The 13,889-nt window shown below is 42.4% G+C and overlaps 1 protein-coding gene across 2 annotated transcripts in view; it reads right to left on the bottom strand.

Moving 5' to 3' along the window:
- Positions 1–13,434, bottom strand: part of rxfp1 (relaxin family peptide receptor 1) — a 77,292-nt gene extending 63,858 nt beyond the window's left edge. The window contains exons 1-2 of one of the 2 annotated variants that reach the window (XM_061047597.1): positions 13,148–13,434; positions 4,121–4,258 (exon numbers count right to left, since the gene is read on the bottom strand). In XM_061047597.1, the coding sequence (XP_060903580.1) occupies positions 4,121–4,258; positions 13,148–13,190 (181 nt within the window). In that variant the 5' untranslated portion in view covers positions 13,191–13,434. The remainder of the gene's footprint in view (positions 1–4,120; positions 4,259–13,147) is intronic. The other variant, XM_061047596.1, reaches the window with a different exon arrangement.
- Positions 13,435–13,889: the final 455 nt, after the last annotated feature.

Raw genomic sequence — 13,889 nt, 5'->3', positions numbered from 1 at the left:
ACAGGTGCTGACAGGAAGTGACCAGAGGCAAAGCACAACATTGAGGGCAGTTCTTGAGAGCTCTAATCAGTATAGAAACCATCTTATAAGTCGTCGTTATCAAACAAAAACCATCGTCATTACCATCATCATCATCAATAATATGGAGACCATCATCATTAAGTTAGTAGGTATTCATGAAAGAGCTGGGTCTTTAGCTTTTTCTTAAAGGTGCAGAGGGACTCTGCAGATCACATGGAGTTTGGAAGTTAATTTCACCACCGGGGGGCGACAGAGGAGAATGCAAGACACATTTCTGCAAACCGACAATAAATTGTTATCTCAGCGAGCTCAACTTTAATCTTTTACATACTGTATCACATGATATTTTCCCACCTTCCGTTGGGAAATGTTTCCAGTCAACTGGGGGATTTCAGAATAATCATCAGTCTGAACAATGGGGAGTCCCCATCAGACTGTTTCACTATCAAATCCACACTATGAAATGTGGATTCAGGCTGATTACGCACCGCTTTTGTGCTTGTTCTGTCGAAACTCTTTCACAAAGTTTTCAATTGGGACAAGCGTTTTGTTCTTCTCAGACCTCTGAGGCAGCTTGTTTTTTTTTTTATTTAACACAAGTCCCGCTCTTCTCCCGGATTTTCAAAAGCTGCTGCTTCATTCAGAAACCAAAAAGTAGCTTTTTAGATTCCATTCAACGACTTATTGTCAAGGTGTGTGGTACTTTCCTTTATCCTTGAAATAGGAGTTTGATGCATTTAAACCTCACACTCATTCAAAGGGATTTATGGTCTTGGTGTCTTGTTCAGGGATGTTTGAAAAATGTTCCACAGTCGGAGTTGCCCTGTGAGGATCAGTGACCCTCAGAGTTAGGATAAGCAAAGTGTTTCTGCTGACATGATATGATGATATAGGACGATATAGAATGATATGAAAATAGTTCTGGAGATAGGTTGTGAAATTCCTCCAAGAGCACAAAACATTTAATACGTTTTCATTTCTAAAGAAAAAAATGTTCATCTTGCTCAAGGTCCGTTCTCTGGTCCTTTGAAAGATTTTTACAACTACTGACGGCTGAAGGCAGAAGTGAATGAAGCGATCAAAAGTCAACTTTCATACACTTGGAAGGATGAAGGACGTCAATTGAGAGCGCAACCTTCAGCTGAAAAGCGTCATCTTTGAACCAAAAGGAACGAGGAATCTTTTTAATGATATTAATTTCTTTATTTTAGAAAATGTTGCTTTTACCTAAAATATTTCAAACAGTTATCAAAGCCAGAGAAATCCGTCATTTTATTTGATGTGACGCCTGGTGCCTTGTCGTAGCGGCCGCCATGACAGAGACAACATGTTTACCGTTGCCATGGAAACACCAGATGTTACGTCAAAAACGTCATGCAAATTATCCTCGGATGCATTAGCTCGTCGGTAAACATATTTCTCTTCCTCAGGTCGCTTTGGCCCGTTCGTCTTGACTACGGCCTAGTGTCTAGTGAGTGTGGCTGCTTGTCTGTCAGGGGCGGAAAGAAGTCTTAGGATGTAAGACATGACTGCAGACGCTCTGTCTCGTGTCCACTGTCCTTCCTGAGTGACAAACATTTTGGGGGAAATGTTTGTCACTCAGGAATGGGGGTGTTACGGCCCTGGCCGTATTGTGTTTATTGCCTTGCGGTGTGTGTGAGAGTGAGACCTCTGTGTGTGTGCGAGTGTGAGGATCTTTGATGCCGCTGCAGGTGGAGATCGGGGATTTGCTGGAGGAGCTGATCAGCTGGAGGAAGGACGCCGTCGTCCTTTGGTCGGGAGTCTGGTCGCAATTCTTTGCGGGCTGCTGGGATCCTCAGCAAGAGCAGCGTGTGTTAAACTGACAGCAGCAGCTCGTTGTCCCTCGGCCTCCAAACTGATGTTGTTTTTAAAGCTTTGTTCTTTTGTCTTTCGTTAGCTCTGAAAATTGTGTTTTTCTTGTGAGATTGTCTTTTGTTTGATAGGTGTTTGAATTTGTGTGTTAAAATAAATCCTTGTTTAAATCACAAGATTAGTTCTGCTTTTGGTTTGGGGGACCGGGGTAATAACTAGTTTCGGGTTTTATGTTACAAACCTGCCCCCCCCCCCCCCCCCCCCCCCACCTAGACGGGCGCGTAACAATGACATGTAAAAAAGGCTGAAGGAATCCAAGATGGCATGAGCAGCAAAATCCAACAAAAATAATGACAGCCTTAATCTCCCTGCTTCATGTAATTGAGCATGTTCCTGGTACCAACGAACAAGAAGAAAAGAAAGACCAGTGCACGATGATTGCTTCTGTTGATCGATATCACCCGAGCCCATTTCCTCGTGAGTAATAATGTCCTTAAATACTTCCTGCTGCGTTCACACATTGACTTCCCAGCTTCAAGCGGACATTGAGGAGACTGGCAGGGAATAGACTTAGGCTGTTTGTGTTCACACGTGCATGCAGCCCACCCTGAACATTTCAGAAAAGTTGTGTTTGTGTGTGAAAACATGAAAGAGAGACGTTTACATGTGCTGGGATTATTCTCACCAGGTGCAGGATACAGGTTATATCTCCATGTGATTGATTGTCCACCTCTGCATGGCAACACTACAGAAGCCTGCTGACTGCTACAGGATTAAATAATCAGATAATGAACACACAGCGATCCACTCAGGGGTCCCAATGAACTGAGACACTGGGACACGAGGACCATTGACTGCAGACTGAGGGTTTCTAATAACTCCGTGTTAGCCAGCAGTGTACTAATATTAATGTGATGATGGCATGCTGCTTAATTTGTCTGGCTACTGCAAATTGCTTTTTTCTGTGAGTGAATATAAAACGGTGTCACAAAGTTAGAATAAATTTCCAGCTTTTATGAGGTTATATAAACCTGCAGAACTTTCTGGACACAAAGCTGATACCCTGTCTCTGACTCTCTCTCTAAGGCTCTGAAGTGCCCACGTTCAGAGTCCCCACGTGTGCCAAGGCTGATCTGATTGGTCGGCCTGTCGGCTCTGTCGTTATTGGTCAGTCGCTCAGCACGGTTCTCGGAAATGTCACTCTTTTATCATATTGGGAATGCAGCCACTGACTCCATCCGAGGGGGGAGCATAAACATTAGCACCTTAGCACTACTGTGCTACCGCAGGCTACGGCATATTGTGGCCGTGCTACATGAGCTGCTGGGCTTAGATCAGTGATCTCACACTGACAATGACGTCACACTGACAATTTTTATCGAGGGGGGCTAGAACCGAGCGTTACATGCAGCTAATGCTACAGCTAACAGGAGGAGGTAGGAGAAGCCGCGTTTCCGCAGACTTTGAATTTTTGCACATAGATGTGCCTAAACATGCACAGGACACTTGGAAAACACACTAAAGAGCATATAAAACCAGAAAAAGCAGAATATGGGACCTTTAAGGCCCTGACACACCGAGGAGATCGTCGGTCCTTGTTGGCCCTTCGGTCGTCGATCTGTTGCTTCCGGTCGGCACTTTGTTTTCTCTCTGATTGGCTGTTCTGAGGTTTCATTTCTCTCCAGCTCTCCTCTCAGGTTCAGTAAAGCCCCTTGAGCATGCCGCTGTAGTCTCCATGCTTTCACTCATTAGTGCGGTTTCTCCTTATTTGTCACCTCCGCCTCTTGTTTTCTTTTTCCACTAAAAGACCAAGAGCTGACAACGCCAGCGCCGTTTTTCAACGTTTTATCAGACATTATTCTCCATCAGTAGACGACCTATAATACGAGTGGTGACCGACAGCGAAAATGGTCTTCTCGTATCATAACAACGAACTACCACCGCCTGAGGGGGCCTTTAAATGTAATCACGGTGTCCCTCGCATTGCAGCTTCTTCTGTGCAGTGTGTACTTCAGGTTCCTATTGAGTAAGGAGCCTGCTTTAGTATCTCTATGGAGCTATTGTGTATAGCATGCAGTGTGCACATACTGTACATGCAATGCAGGGTTGAGTTAATTCGTCTGATTTGATTAGGCCAGTGGAAAGCTTCGATTTTTTCTATGTAGGCATCTACTGATATCCGCGTGGCCCGCAGAACAGATCAGAGGTCAAGTTTTTAAAGCAGCAGGTGAAATAAACATCAGCTCGAGTGGAAACGATGACTCACCGCAGTTCTCCTCGTCCGCCTGGTTCCCACAGTCATCGATGCCGTTGCAGTGCAGGAGCTGAGGGAGGCACACGGTCAGGTTGCCACACGGGAAATATCCAAGTGGGCAGGAGCCCCTCTCCTCTGTCATATTGAGTGCTGCAAACAAAGCAAGAACATCCCAGCATCATGAATACCCTGTGAATATGTATGCCTCTCACCTTTCATCAGAGATACATCGAGGGCCCTTGTCAAAGTCTTGAGGAGCTTTTGTATGACATGGTCCAAACACAACTTATTCTGAGTCCAGGGAGCTCTCCATGTTGAGTGGATGTACTTTCTTTATCAAATATTCTTGTATGGGCGTGTTTTTGTAAACTTTGGACTCTTAATTATCCACCGACATAGAACAAACAGTCCAGCCTAGAAGAAAAAAAAAAACAGGCGTCGTATGCCATGCAAGCTGCTGGGAGATCAAATTATTCCACCCCTCTTCTCATCCTGCATTGACTTCTAAATTGCTTGTTAATCTGCCACAGGGAGTCTGCCTTATCACGCTTCAACTTCAGAATAGAGCGGACGGGGCCAATCCACAAGCGAGCTGCAGAGAGCACATCAGACCACGCCTGGCATCCCCTGCACTGAAACCCCCAATTAAGAAAAGAGCCGAGCTTCTTCTCGTCCTACATGGTGCACTTATCAGTGTGGCTTCATGCTAAATGACTGATGAAGGTTTAGAACAGAAATGTTGCAGATTAAAGTTTGTTTGCATGTGAGACTGTGCAGGAGTTTACCTTTAAGTGCTTACTAAACGATGACACTGATCATGTCAGTATATAAGATTAAGATTTACTTTGTTAATCCAGCGAGGGATTTGGAGGGAATTGTAATTTTACACTCTGTTGTTGAGACATGCTGCACACACTGAAACACACACACACACACATGCACAAACAGGATCCTATGAACATGCACTAATGGAGAGATGTGAGAAGGGGCTGCCCACAGCGAGCGATCCTGAGCTGGTGCGGATGGTGGTGGTGGTGGGATGATTACAAATTGATGTAATGAACTGTAACGACTGTGGGTGGATTTCACCACAGAACCCTTGGGGTGGGGATTCCCAGGCACCTGTGTCCATCAGGAAGATGAGACTCTGAAGCTGGGGACGTCAGCACAATATAACTATATTTTATATTTTAATTTATTTTTTCTGCTTAATATAATTTTTCTGTATTTCTTCTGGATATTTTTTCCTAAACATATTTTCATGTTTAATTGAATAGTGATAGTTTAATAGTGTTTCTTCCTCTCTTTGTCATGATGCTTTTAAAGTCTTCTGTTAAGTACTCTGAATCTTCCTTGTTGCTGAAATCAGCTTGCCTTGACTTGGACTTAAAGTGCTGCAAACGGTGAGCTGCTTCCACACATGGAAGAATAGAGTAAATAGGAACAATAGAAACCGACACAATCCACCTGTAAACAGAAGCACATACTAGTGCCACCACCACAACAACAACATATATTGCATGCACATTACCCATATTGCACAAGGTTTCCATAAAACACAACATAAGAGAAAAGATACAAAGGTAAGAAAGAATAGATTATCACGAGTCAAGGTCGCAGAGCATCACCACCAAAACAACATTTATCTCTTTCTGTTTTGTTTCTTCTATTTCTATTGGCTGCTACCTGTGCATTATCGCTGTGAAAACCAAAGTGTGTCAATGAAAGCTACCGAAGAAAAGTGAAGAGGAATGATCTGTGTGGGAGTGAAAAAAGAGGAACGCTGCGGCGCTCAAATCATATTTAAAATCATTTGGATGCAACAAATACTCTAAGTTAATAAAAAAAAACATCATCCAGCTTAAAACTCTGAAAGGAGCTCAAACATCTAATATCTGCATGACCTCTGTATCCTAAAGCACTTTGCTGTAAAGATTTAATCCAATCAAAAATACATCTCTGACCTGTTTGGGCCTTCGGTTATGCAATTTGTCTGGAGTTAGAGTTAGAGCATTTCCTAATCAAAGTACCACATTTCTCCTAATATTTATAAAGATATAATTACTCTTACGGTGCATCTTTGTATTCGGAGCATGCATACACATATAATCCAATAAAACAACAGACTTTAAGGCAACCACCTGGCTGCAAAAACATCCACATCTTGCTCGTCTATTAGAATCAAGTCCTCCAGTCCCAACTGATTACAGCAACTACAAATCAGACCACGGAGAGAGAGGAGGCTTTAGGGGCTTTAGGGGATGTGCCTCGTTGTTCAGGAGTGATTCCTGATTCTAAAAAGGAAATAACTCATATCCAGGAATGAAAACTATTGAAGCATGTTGGGGGGATTTTTATCAGTAGTACACAGCAGGTGAGAGAGGACATGAGGAAAGAGATTGGGAGTGACCAAGCAGCAACCTGCGGTGCTGAAAAATGAAGCTGCTGCAGAAGTGCAAAATCCTGCAGTTCTTAGAGTGTCCACTAGAGGCTGGCTGCAGAAGCAAAGGAAGTCACATACACACCCATTCAAAAAGCCTGTTTTACAGAATAATTTAGCATGTTTACAGCCTGGTTTAAATAACTAAATTGCTAAATTAGCTTGGCGTGCGGGTAGCGTAGTGGTTAGTCGGTGCACCTCATGTACAGAGGCTGTAGTACACAAAGCGGGCAGACCTGGGTTTGAATCCGACCTGTGGCTCCTTTCCCGCATGTCATGCCCCTCTCTATCCACTGTCCTATCTCTACAATAAAGACATAAAAAGCCAAAAAATAAACCTTAAAGGCTTTATGTGCGATTTTTTTCATCCAGCAGATGTCGCCCTTGAGCACCAGCATGAAACCGAAACAACTTGCGCTGCATTGTTGTGTTAGCATGCTAATGCTAGCGATCTTTATTATGCTCGTATCTTCACACTGCATGTAAATTTACCTGAAATACATGTGGATGAGTCATCATGTCAAACAGCACACAGTAATCACCTCAGGTAATTCTGACCCTTGTTCCTTGGGGCCCCTTAATGAAATCCAGGGTGCTGCTGCTCAGGCTCCTTATAATGAACACTCAACAGGATCAGCCATGCTTGAAGACCAACAACAACACATAAACAAAGACGCAATCAGAGCAGTTTGATTAAGGGGTTTCTATCCATGCATGGGTCTTATGAAAAGTGTGTAAGCATTAAATTCAGATCTCTGACAATCACAGTCAATCCATCCTTGATCTATACCTTCTCTTAGGAGTCACCGATTTCCTCACATTCAAACATGTGAAAGTCAGTGATAAACAAAGGTTATATTCTTGGTATGCTGCCTCATCTTCACTGAAAAGGTTGGACTCAGTGGAACATGCTGCATTGCCATTTGAGACATCATTACATCTGAGATATTAGGCGTGTACAACTGAAGGACGGAACATAATGTTCTGTGCTGACTCCTAAACCTGCCAGGAGCTTTGACCTTTGGTCTCATAGACCCATCATGTCAGTCCCTCCAGGATTTCACAGACTTTTTTGGGGATTGTTGCGGCCTAAAATGACTGATTTCGCGGCAGCTTTTCAAGAAAATTGCAATGCAAGTTGTGATGTTTTTAGACGTTTTTTTGCTATTAAATTGCGGCAGCAAGCGAAAATTGCGACACTAGTTGCGATTTTTTAATGTAAAAAAATCTAGCTTTTTATTATTAAACTATTTTCTTACACACACTTCGATGTGATTGAGTGATGCCTATATTTTTAACCTGAGCAGAGCCATTAGCTTTGGGAAGTTATAAATTCCTCTGCCTCACTCAGTGATGTGTCTCTCTCTTTCACGCACACACACACACACACACACACACACACACACACACACACACACACACACACACACACACACACACACACACACACACACACACACACACACACACACACACACACACACACACACACACACACACACACACACACACTCTTCATCTGATTTCATTACACATCCAAATTAATATGTTGCCTTAAGCTTTTAAACCACTTTAAACATTTTACGACTTTATCTTCCTAACTACTTTCATGAATACACGAACGCACACACACGCACGAGCGCGCACACACACACCGTTTGTTTCGCAATCAGACAAGCTCTATCCATGCTTCTTTATTTAACTCGCCTTGCTTCTTTCAGCACTTGCAATCGATCCGGATGCAACAGCCTGTGTCACTGTGATTTGTCTTGTATGTTGTCCACGCGTTTCAGTCATTCTCCTGGTGTGTTTTGTGGTAAAGTTTGCAGAAATGTTGCGGTGATTGGACAAATTTGCAAGGTCATCCAGAATTTTGCGGGGATTGGTTGAATTTGCGTTAATTGATGCGATCGCAACATCGCAACTTCCTGGAGGGACTGTCATGTATGCCTGACCTCTGATTCTCTGTCTGGTTAAAGTGCTTTTCATATTTTTGCTCCCTCATCCCAGTCTGAGCTACAGGGTCACATTAAACTAGAGAATTAGATCAGCTGGGATGTTTTTAAAACCAGGAATAAAGATCATTTGACCACTGAATGTACATGCTATATAATGTCAAAAATAAGTGAAACATTAAATGATAAATGGACTTGAGCTTGTATATGTCTTTTCTAGTCTTCTTACTACTCAAAGCTCTTTTACACCACAGGTCACACCTACACATTCACACCCTGATGACGGAGGCTGTTATGTAAAGAGACCATCAGAAGTAACTAATCCCATTCATACACATTCATCCGCTGCTGACGAAGCAGAAGAAGAAATGAGGGGTTCAGTGTCTTGTACAAGGACTCTTCGACATGTGATTGCAGGAGATGGGGATCAAAACCCCGACCTTCTGGATGAAAGAAGAGCAACTCTACCACGGAGCCACAGCTGCCCCCAAAAATTACAGATCTCTAAATGTCACCTTATCTGCAATCATGAGGTTACAGGTAAGTGCCGGCACTTGACTGTGACATACCCGCCTGCCGCGGCTGATGAGTCACAGCCACGACACCAAACTGGATGGAAAGAGGCTTGAATTGTTTTCCTACAAACACAAAATAAATCAGTGTTCCTTTGAGATGTTTAAACCTTTGGCAAACATGTAATTATCTCAGAGGAAGAAGCTCTCCAATGAGTGGAGATTACAATGCCTGCTTCAGAACCAAGGACAAAATGAATTCAGTCGTCAGAGCTCTGAAAGTTCAGGGATTACGTACACTCGAGCAATCTGTTGACACTTTTAATAAAGAGTGACTCAACTACTACAAAAACCAACAGCTGAAACATAGACAATGTTCAATTTAAAATCTGTACAACATCCTCTCAAATGTGACCATGACTTTAAATGCTGAAGTTAAGACTAGAGGTGAGAAAAAAATGGATTTATGTAAAAATCGAGATTCTTATCTTCTGAGATTTTAAATAGATTCATAGCTTCCAAAAATCTTATATTTTGGCTAATCAGTCACTCCCTGCTAAATGCTAATGCTAGCTCTTTAACTCAGTAGAAAACCAAATGGAGCAGCAAGAAATTCAGCCGGTCTCACAGATGACTGGAGTAGATCCTGAAGTATGGACTAAATCAAAAATAGACTTTGAATCCATGAATCCAGAATCATTTAAAAAGGAAAATATATCGAGTCAATCGAATCGTGAACCCAAGAATCAAAATGGAATCATGAGACACCCATAGATTCCCAGCCCTAGTTAAGACTGCAGATCTGTTATGAACAGAACCACAGCTGTTCTTAAAAAAAGTCCTTTTTGTTTTGGTTTCCTCTAAATGCTTGCAAATCACAGTTGAATCTTCTCAGCAGGGGAGTTGTCTCACAGTGGCACAAAGGCGTCCACTCCTAACTCGTTACTTTCACTATAAAGAGTTGAAGAAGAAAAATCGGATGCTGTGGATCAGCGGTTGATCACGGGGTTGGCAGTTTGATCAACTCTGGTTTGGTCAGCATCAAAGACAGTGCATCAGTAAAAACCCAGTGTAGCACTTTGGGTTAAAATTCAATCTGGGAACACATTGGATATTGGAAATAATCTCTGGCAGCTACAAACCTTTTTGGGGCTTTAGTTGTAGCCAGCGTTTAGGGGGCTTCTGGCCAAGACTTCCTTTTTGGTGCATTGAAGTGTTCTTAGTCTGACTAGTAACTTGGGAAACCAAAACGTCTAAAATTAGATTATTAGCTTCACTTGCAGGCATATATATCTGTTGATGGAGATTCATTTAAAATAACTCATTGTCAGATGAAAGCATGTGGGGGGAAAGCAGTTTTGGCCTGTATACAGTCATTGCTGGCTGACATTTAAAGGACCATGCATGGACTACAAACAAAAAACAGAAAACATCTGGTACCTTCCAGCACAGCCCCGCCTCTATACAGACTGAACAAACCATCAAAGACAGCTAATTAAACGCCACTCATTCTGTAAACTGTCTTTGCCAACATCTTATAGCGAGCTAATTGATGATTTCTGAGCCTGCATGAGAGGAAAAATGGACTTCTTACCCGCATATATATTCCAAGAATATCTAAAGAACTCCTCCTAAAGTACTCCTCCTTGGAAAACCTTCTTTGCCTAAATGGATATCATCATGAATATTCAAAAGTCTGTCTTTACATCGGAAACAAAAGTTGGTCTCCTAAAAGGTTCAATCTGTACAATTAAAGTTTGCTCACATTGTCAGCCTTACATGGTTTGCTTTAAGAGAGGAAGGGGAAAACATAAGAGTGAGCAGACTAATTGGGAACACTGATTTGGCAGGCTGGACGGACACACGGATAGCTCTCTCTCACTGACTGCCTCCAGCGCTGATTCATTGCAGACTCAGCCGAAAACAGAAGCTGATAAGGACCGACTAACCGGCAAAAACGCAAAAACCACAGATATGGTTAGCCAGCCGTCTACTTCAAGGTCCGACAGATCTTTGACTCATTGATCTGTGAGCTGCTGAAGAAAAAGACTATCATCTGTTGATTGTGACAACATACAAAGAGAGTCTTTATTGTTTGGTTCTTCCAGCAGGAGACACCTTTCCATACTGAATCACACAGTGAGGGCCAGTTTTTTTTTCTTCTCTTTAGCTTCTTTGAAGGCAAACAGAGCAACAGATTAATTTCCTGCCCTGCGCCTGCATCAGTTTAACGGGCGCACAATGCAGTATTAAAGTGTTGATCAAGGCTGCCTCGGTTAAAATCAAACTCCAAACATTGAGAAAAACCTCGATGCACCGAGCTAAACCGGTCTTCAGCTTGAGCAAAGTTTGCATTTAAACCCAGAAAAAGTTCAAAGTAAACATCAGATCCCCAGGCTGCAAACATGCTACGATCTCTGATGACTTCTTCTCTGCAGAGTTTCTGCTGGGGATTTTAAACTTTGCCCTTTTCTGGATAAATACATACATCCATTGCTGCAACAGCTGAAATGCAAATGCTTGATTTGGTCTGAAAATGTGCACATTATGTGAAAATGGTGCACAAGTTTTGGCCAGTTTTTGCCTTTTTCTGAATTCTGCATGTTATTTGATTCAATCATGGCATAAACTAAAGAGTGGATGAGAACAATCTGTGAGAAAAGAGAACAAAGCAGCTTCATTACGTGCAAAAAGATCACACTGGTCACCTGTCACACTCGTCTCTCAACCAGATGTCAGGGGTTTGATCCCCAGCTCCTGCAGCCACATGTCTGATGTGCAAGACACTTAACCCCAAGTTGCTCCCACTGTGTCATCAGCTGCATATGAATGTGTATGAATGTATTAGTTAATAATGATGATGGAGAGTTTACATAGCAGCCTCCGTCATCAGTGTGTAAATGTGTAGGTGTGACCTGCGGTGTGAAAGTACTTTGAGTAGTCAGAAGATCAGAAAGCGCTGTACAAGCTCAAGTCCATTAACCATTCTAGCAGGAGGTTTGTCACATCTGTTAAAGCATCCTGAAAACCAAACACATCGCACTCGCTAGCTGAGTGGTTAAATGGGAACGTACCAGATGTCTTTAATGTAGTTTCATTGTAATGTCTAATTTATCTTAGATTCTGAGCAGACTGTGGAAACAAATGTGACATTTACAAAATAATAGATCATCTATATCCGTCTGCCCATCTGTGCAGGAACAGAAATACACTCGCTGGATTATTGTGGAATATTGAAAGCAATATCCTGGTGAGTCATTATGGCACAGAAAATAATTTGGGTATTTTTAGTTAACACAAAATTGGCAGCGTGAATACAGCACTTTGTCCTCCAGGCTTCTCTTTTAAACTGGACATCCCTCAACAACTGCCCTCCACACAGTATGCTGCGCAGAACAGCTGGACACTGACTGATAACAGCTCACTCAGTGAGGGATGGAATGAGGGTTTGAACTGCTCATAAGATGCAATCACTTTTTAAAAAAAGAGCTTCAAAAACACAATTAATCTTGCACTGAAATAAGATTCCCATCTTATCTGAGCATCCTCTCTCACACACACACACACACACACACACACACAAACACACACACACACACACAAATGCAAAATCCAGGGGATGATTAACACACGCGCATATTTACACTCGGCTGCACATTCACATGAAACAGGACCAAAACTGAGGCACACACAGAGGCTGTCAATAGCATATTTTTATACACTAGAAATGAGATTCCTCCAACTAATTGCAATCTCTTCCACTTCCACAGAATTTCACAACATTGAGGGAGTTATTGCATCGCGTGGCATAAATACTACTGTTTAAGCATTAATAGAGCTCCCAGTCCCACAGTCTGTATTAATTCAAATATAAGGAATATACTGTACAAAAATAATCCTGCTGATATAGTGCATCCTTCAAAAAATATATATTTCGCGTCACAAAGTCATAGGTGCTGAATTCAAATTGCTCCAATAGCCTCCTCGCTATAGGAGCGATGTCTTTTTTTTTTTTTTTTTTTTTTTTTTTAATCAAGCAATGAGAGCAGATTTGACTGACAAATGTTTTTTCTTGGCAGCATTTAAAATACAACAAATTGAGCTTTCCCACAGGAGAAGTTTCTGAACTCACCCGTTACTCCATAAACGAACATCACAGCAGCATAAAGTTGCATGGTACCTCTTGGAAGTTGGAAGTTTTTGTGTTGGAAAAAAACAATACAAAAGGATAGGTAGCAGTAAAATGTCTCGGCTCTTTGCAAGTATGGGGAAACCCCCCTTGTGCGTGAAATATCACCAAAAAGTTAGTTCGCGTGCAGATGTTGTCCGAAGAGCGTCCGCGCGAGGAAAAAGCTGTCGGCACTACACAGTGAGTCGACTCGTTCTGCAGTCGAAGAAAAAGGACGACACATTCAGTTTCCATCATCAGCTGACGCATGAGCAGCACAGGTGCAGCGTGCAGAGCAGTGGGCGGGAGAGGGAGCACGATGGTCGCTGTGTGGGAGGAGTTACGTATCTATCAGAGGCTCTGCAGCAGCAGCAGCAGAGGAAAATCCAAGGTGAAAGGCTATCCTGATCAATTTATATTCATTTGATGCTCTTTTGTCTCCCTCCAAGAGAGAGTGTAAGCCCTGCAGATATCGTAGTAGCTCCTGCACATATTATTTTTCATATCAGTGCACTGATGCATTCAGGTGCTTTTGGCTTGAGCCTCAGGCAGCTATCATTTTTTTATTTTTATTCATGAAAATAAAGTGATCCTGGATTGATGACCTGAGAGATGTCCTGTGGTGTAGCCTAAATCGTCTCTGTCTCTGTTGACGTTCACATCATAGACTGATGTTATTTACACTCTGTGGGTCACATAGGCAGGC

This window comes from Labrus mixtus, chromosome 10 (genome assembly GCF_963584025.1).
Source record: "Labrus mixtus chromosome 10, fLabMix1.1, whole genome shotgun sequence".
Taxonomy (NCBI): Eukaryota; Metazoa; Chordata; class Actinopteri; order Labriformes; family Labridae; genus Labrus; species Labrus mixtus.
Note: the sequence above shows the minus strand (reverse complement) of the source record. Positions and strands in the feature narration are given on the sequence as shown.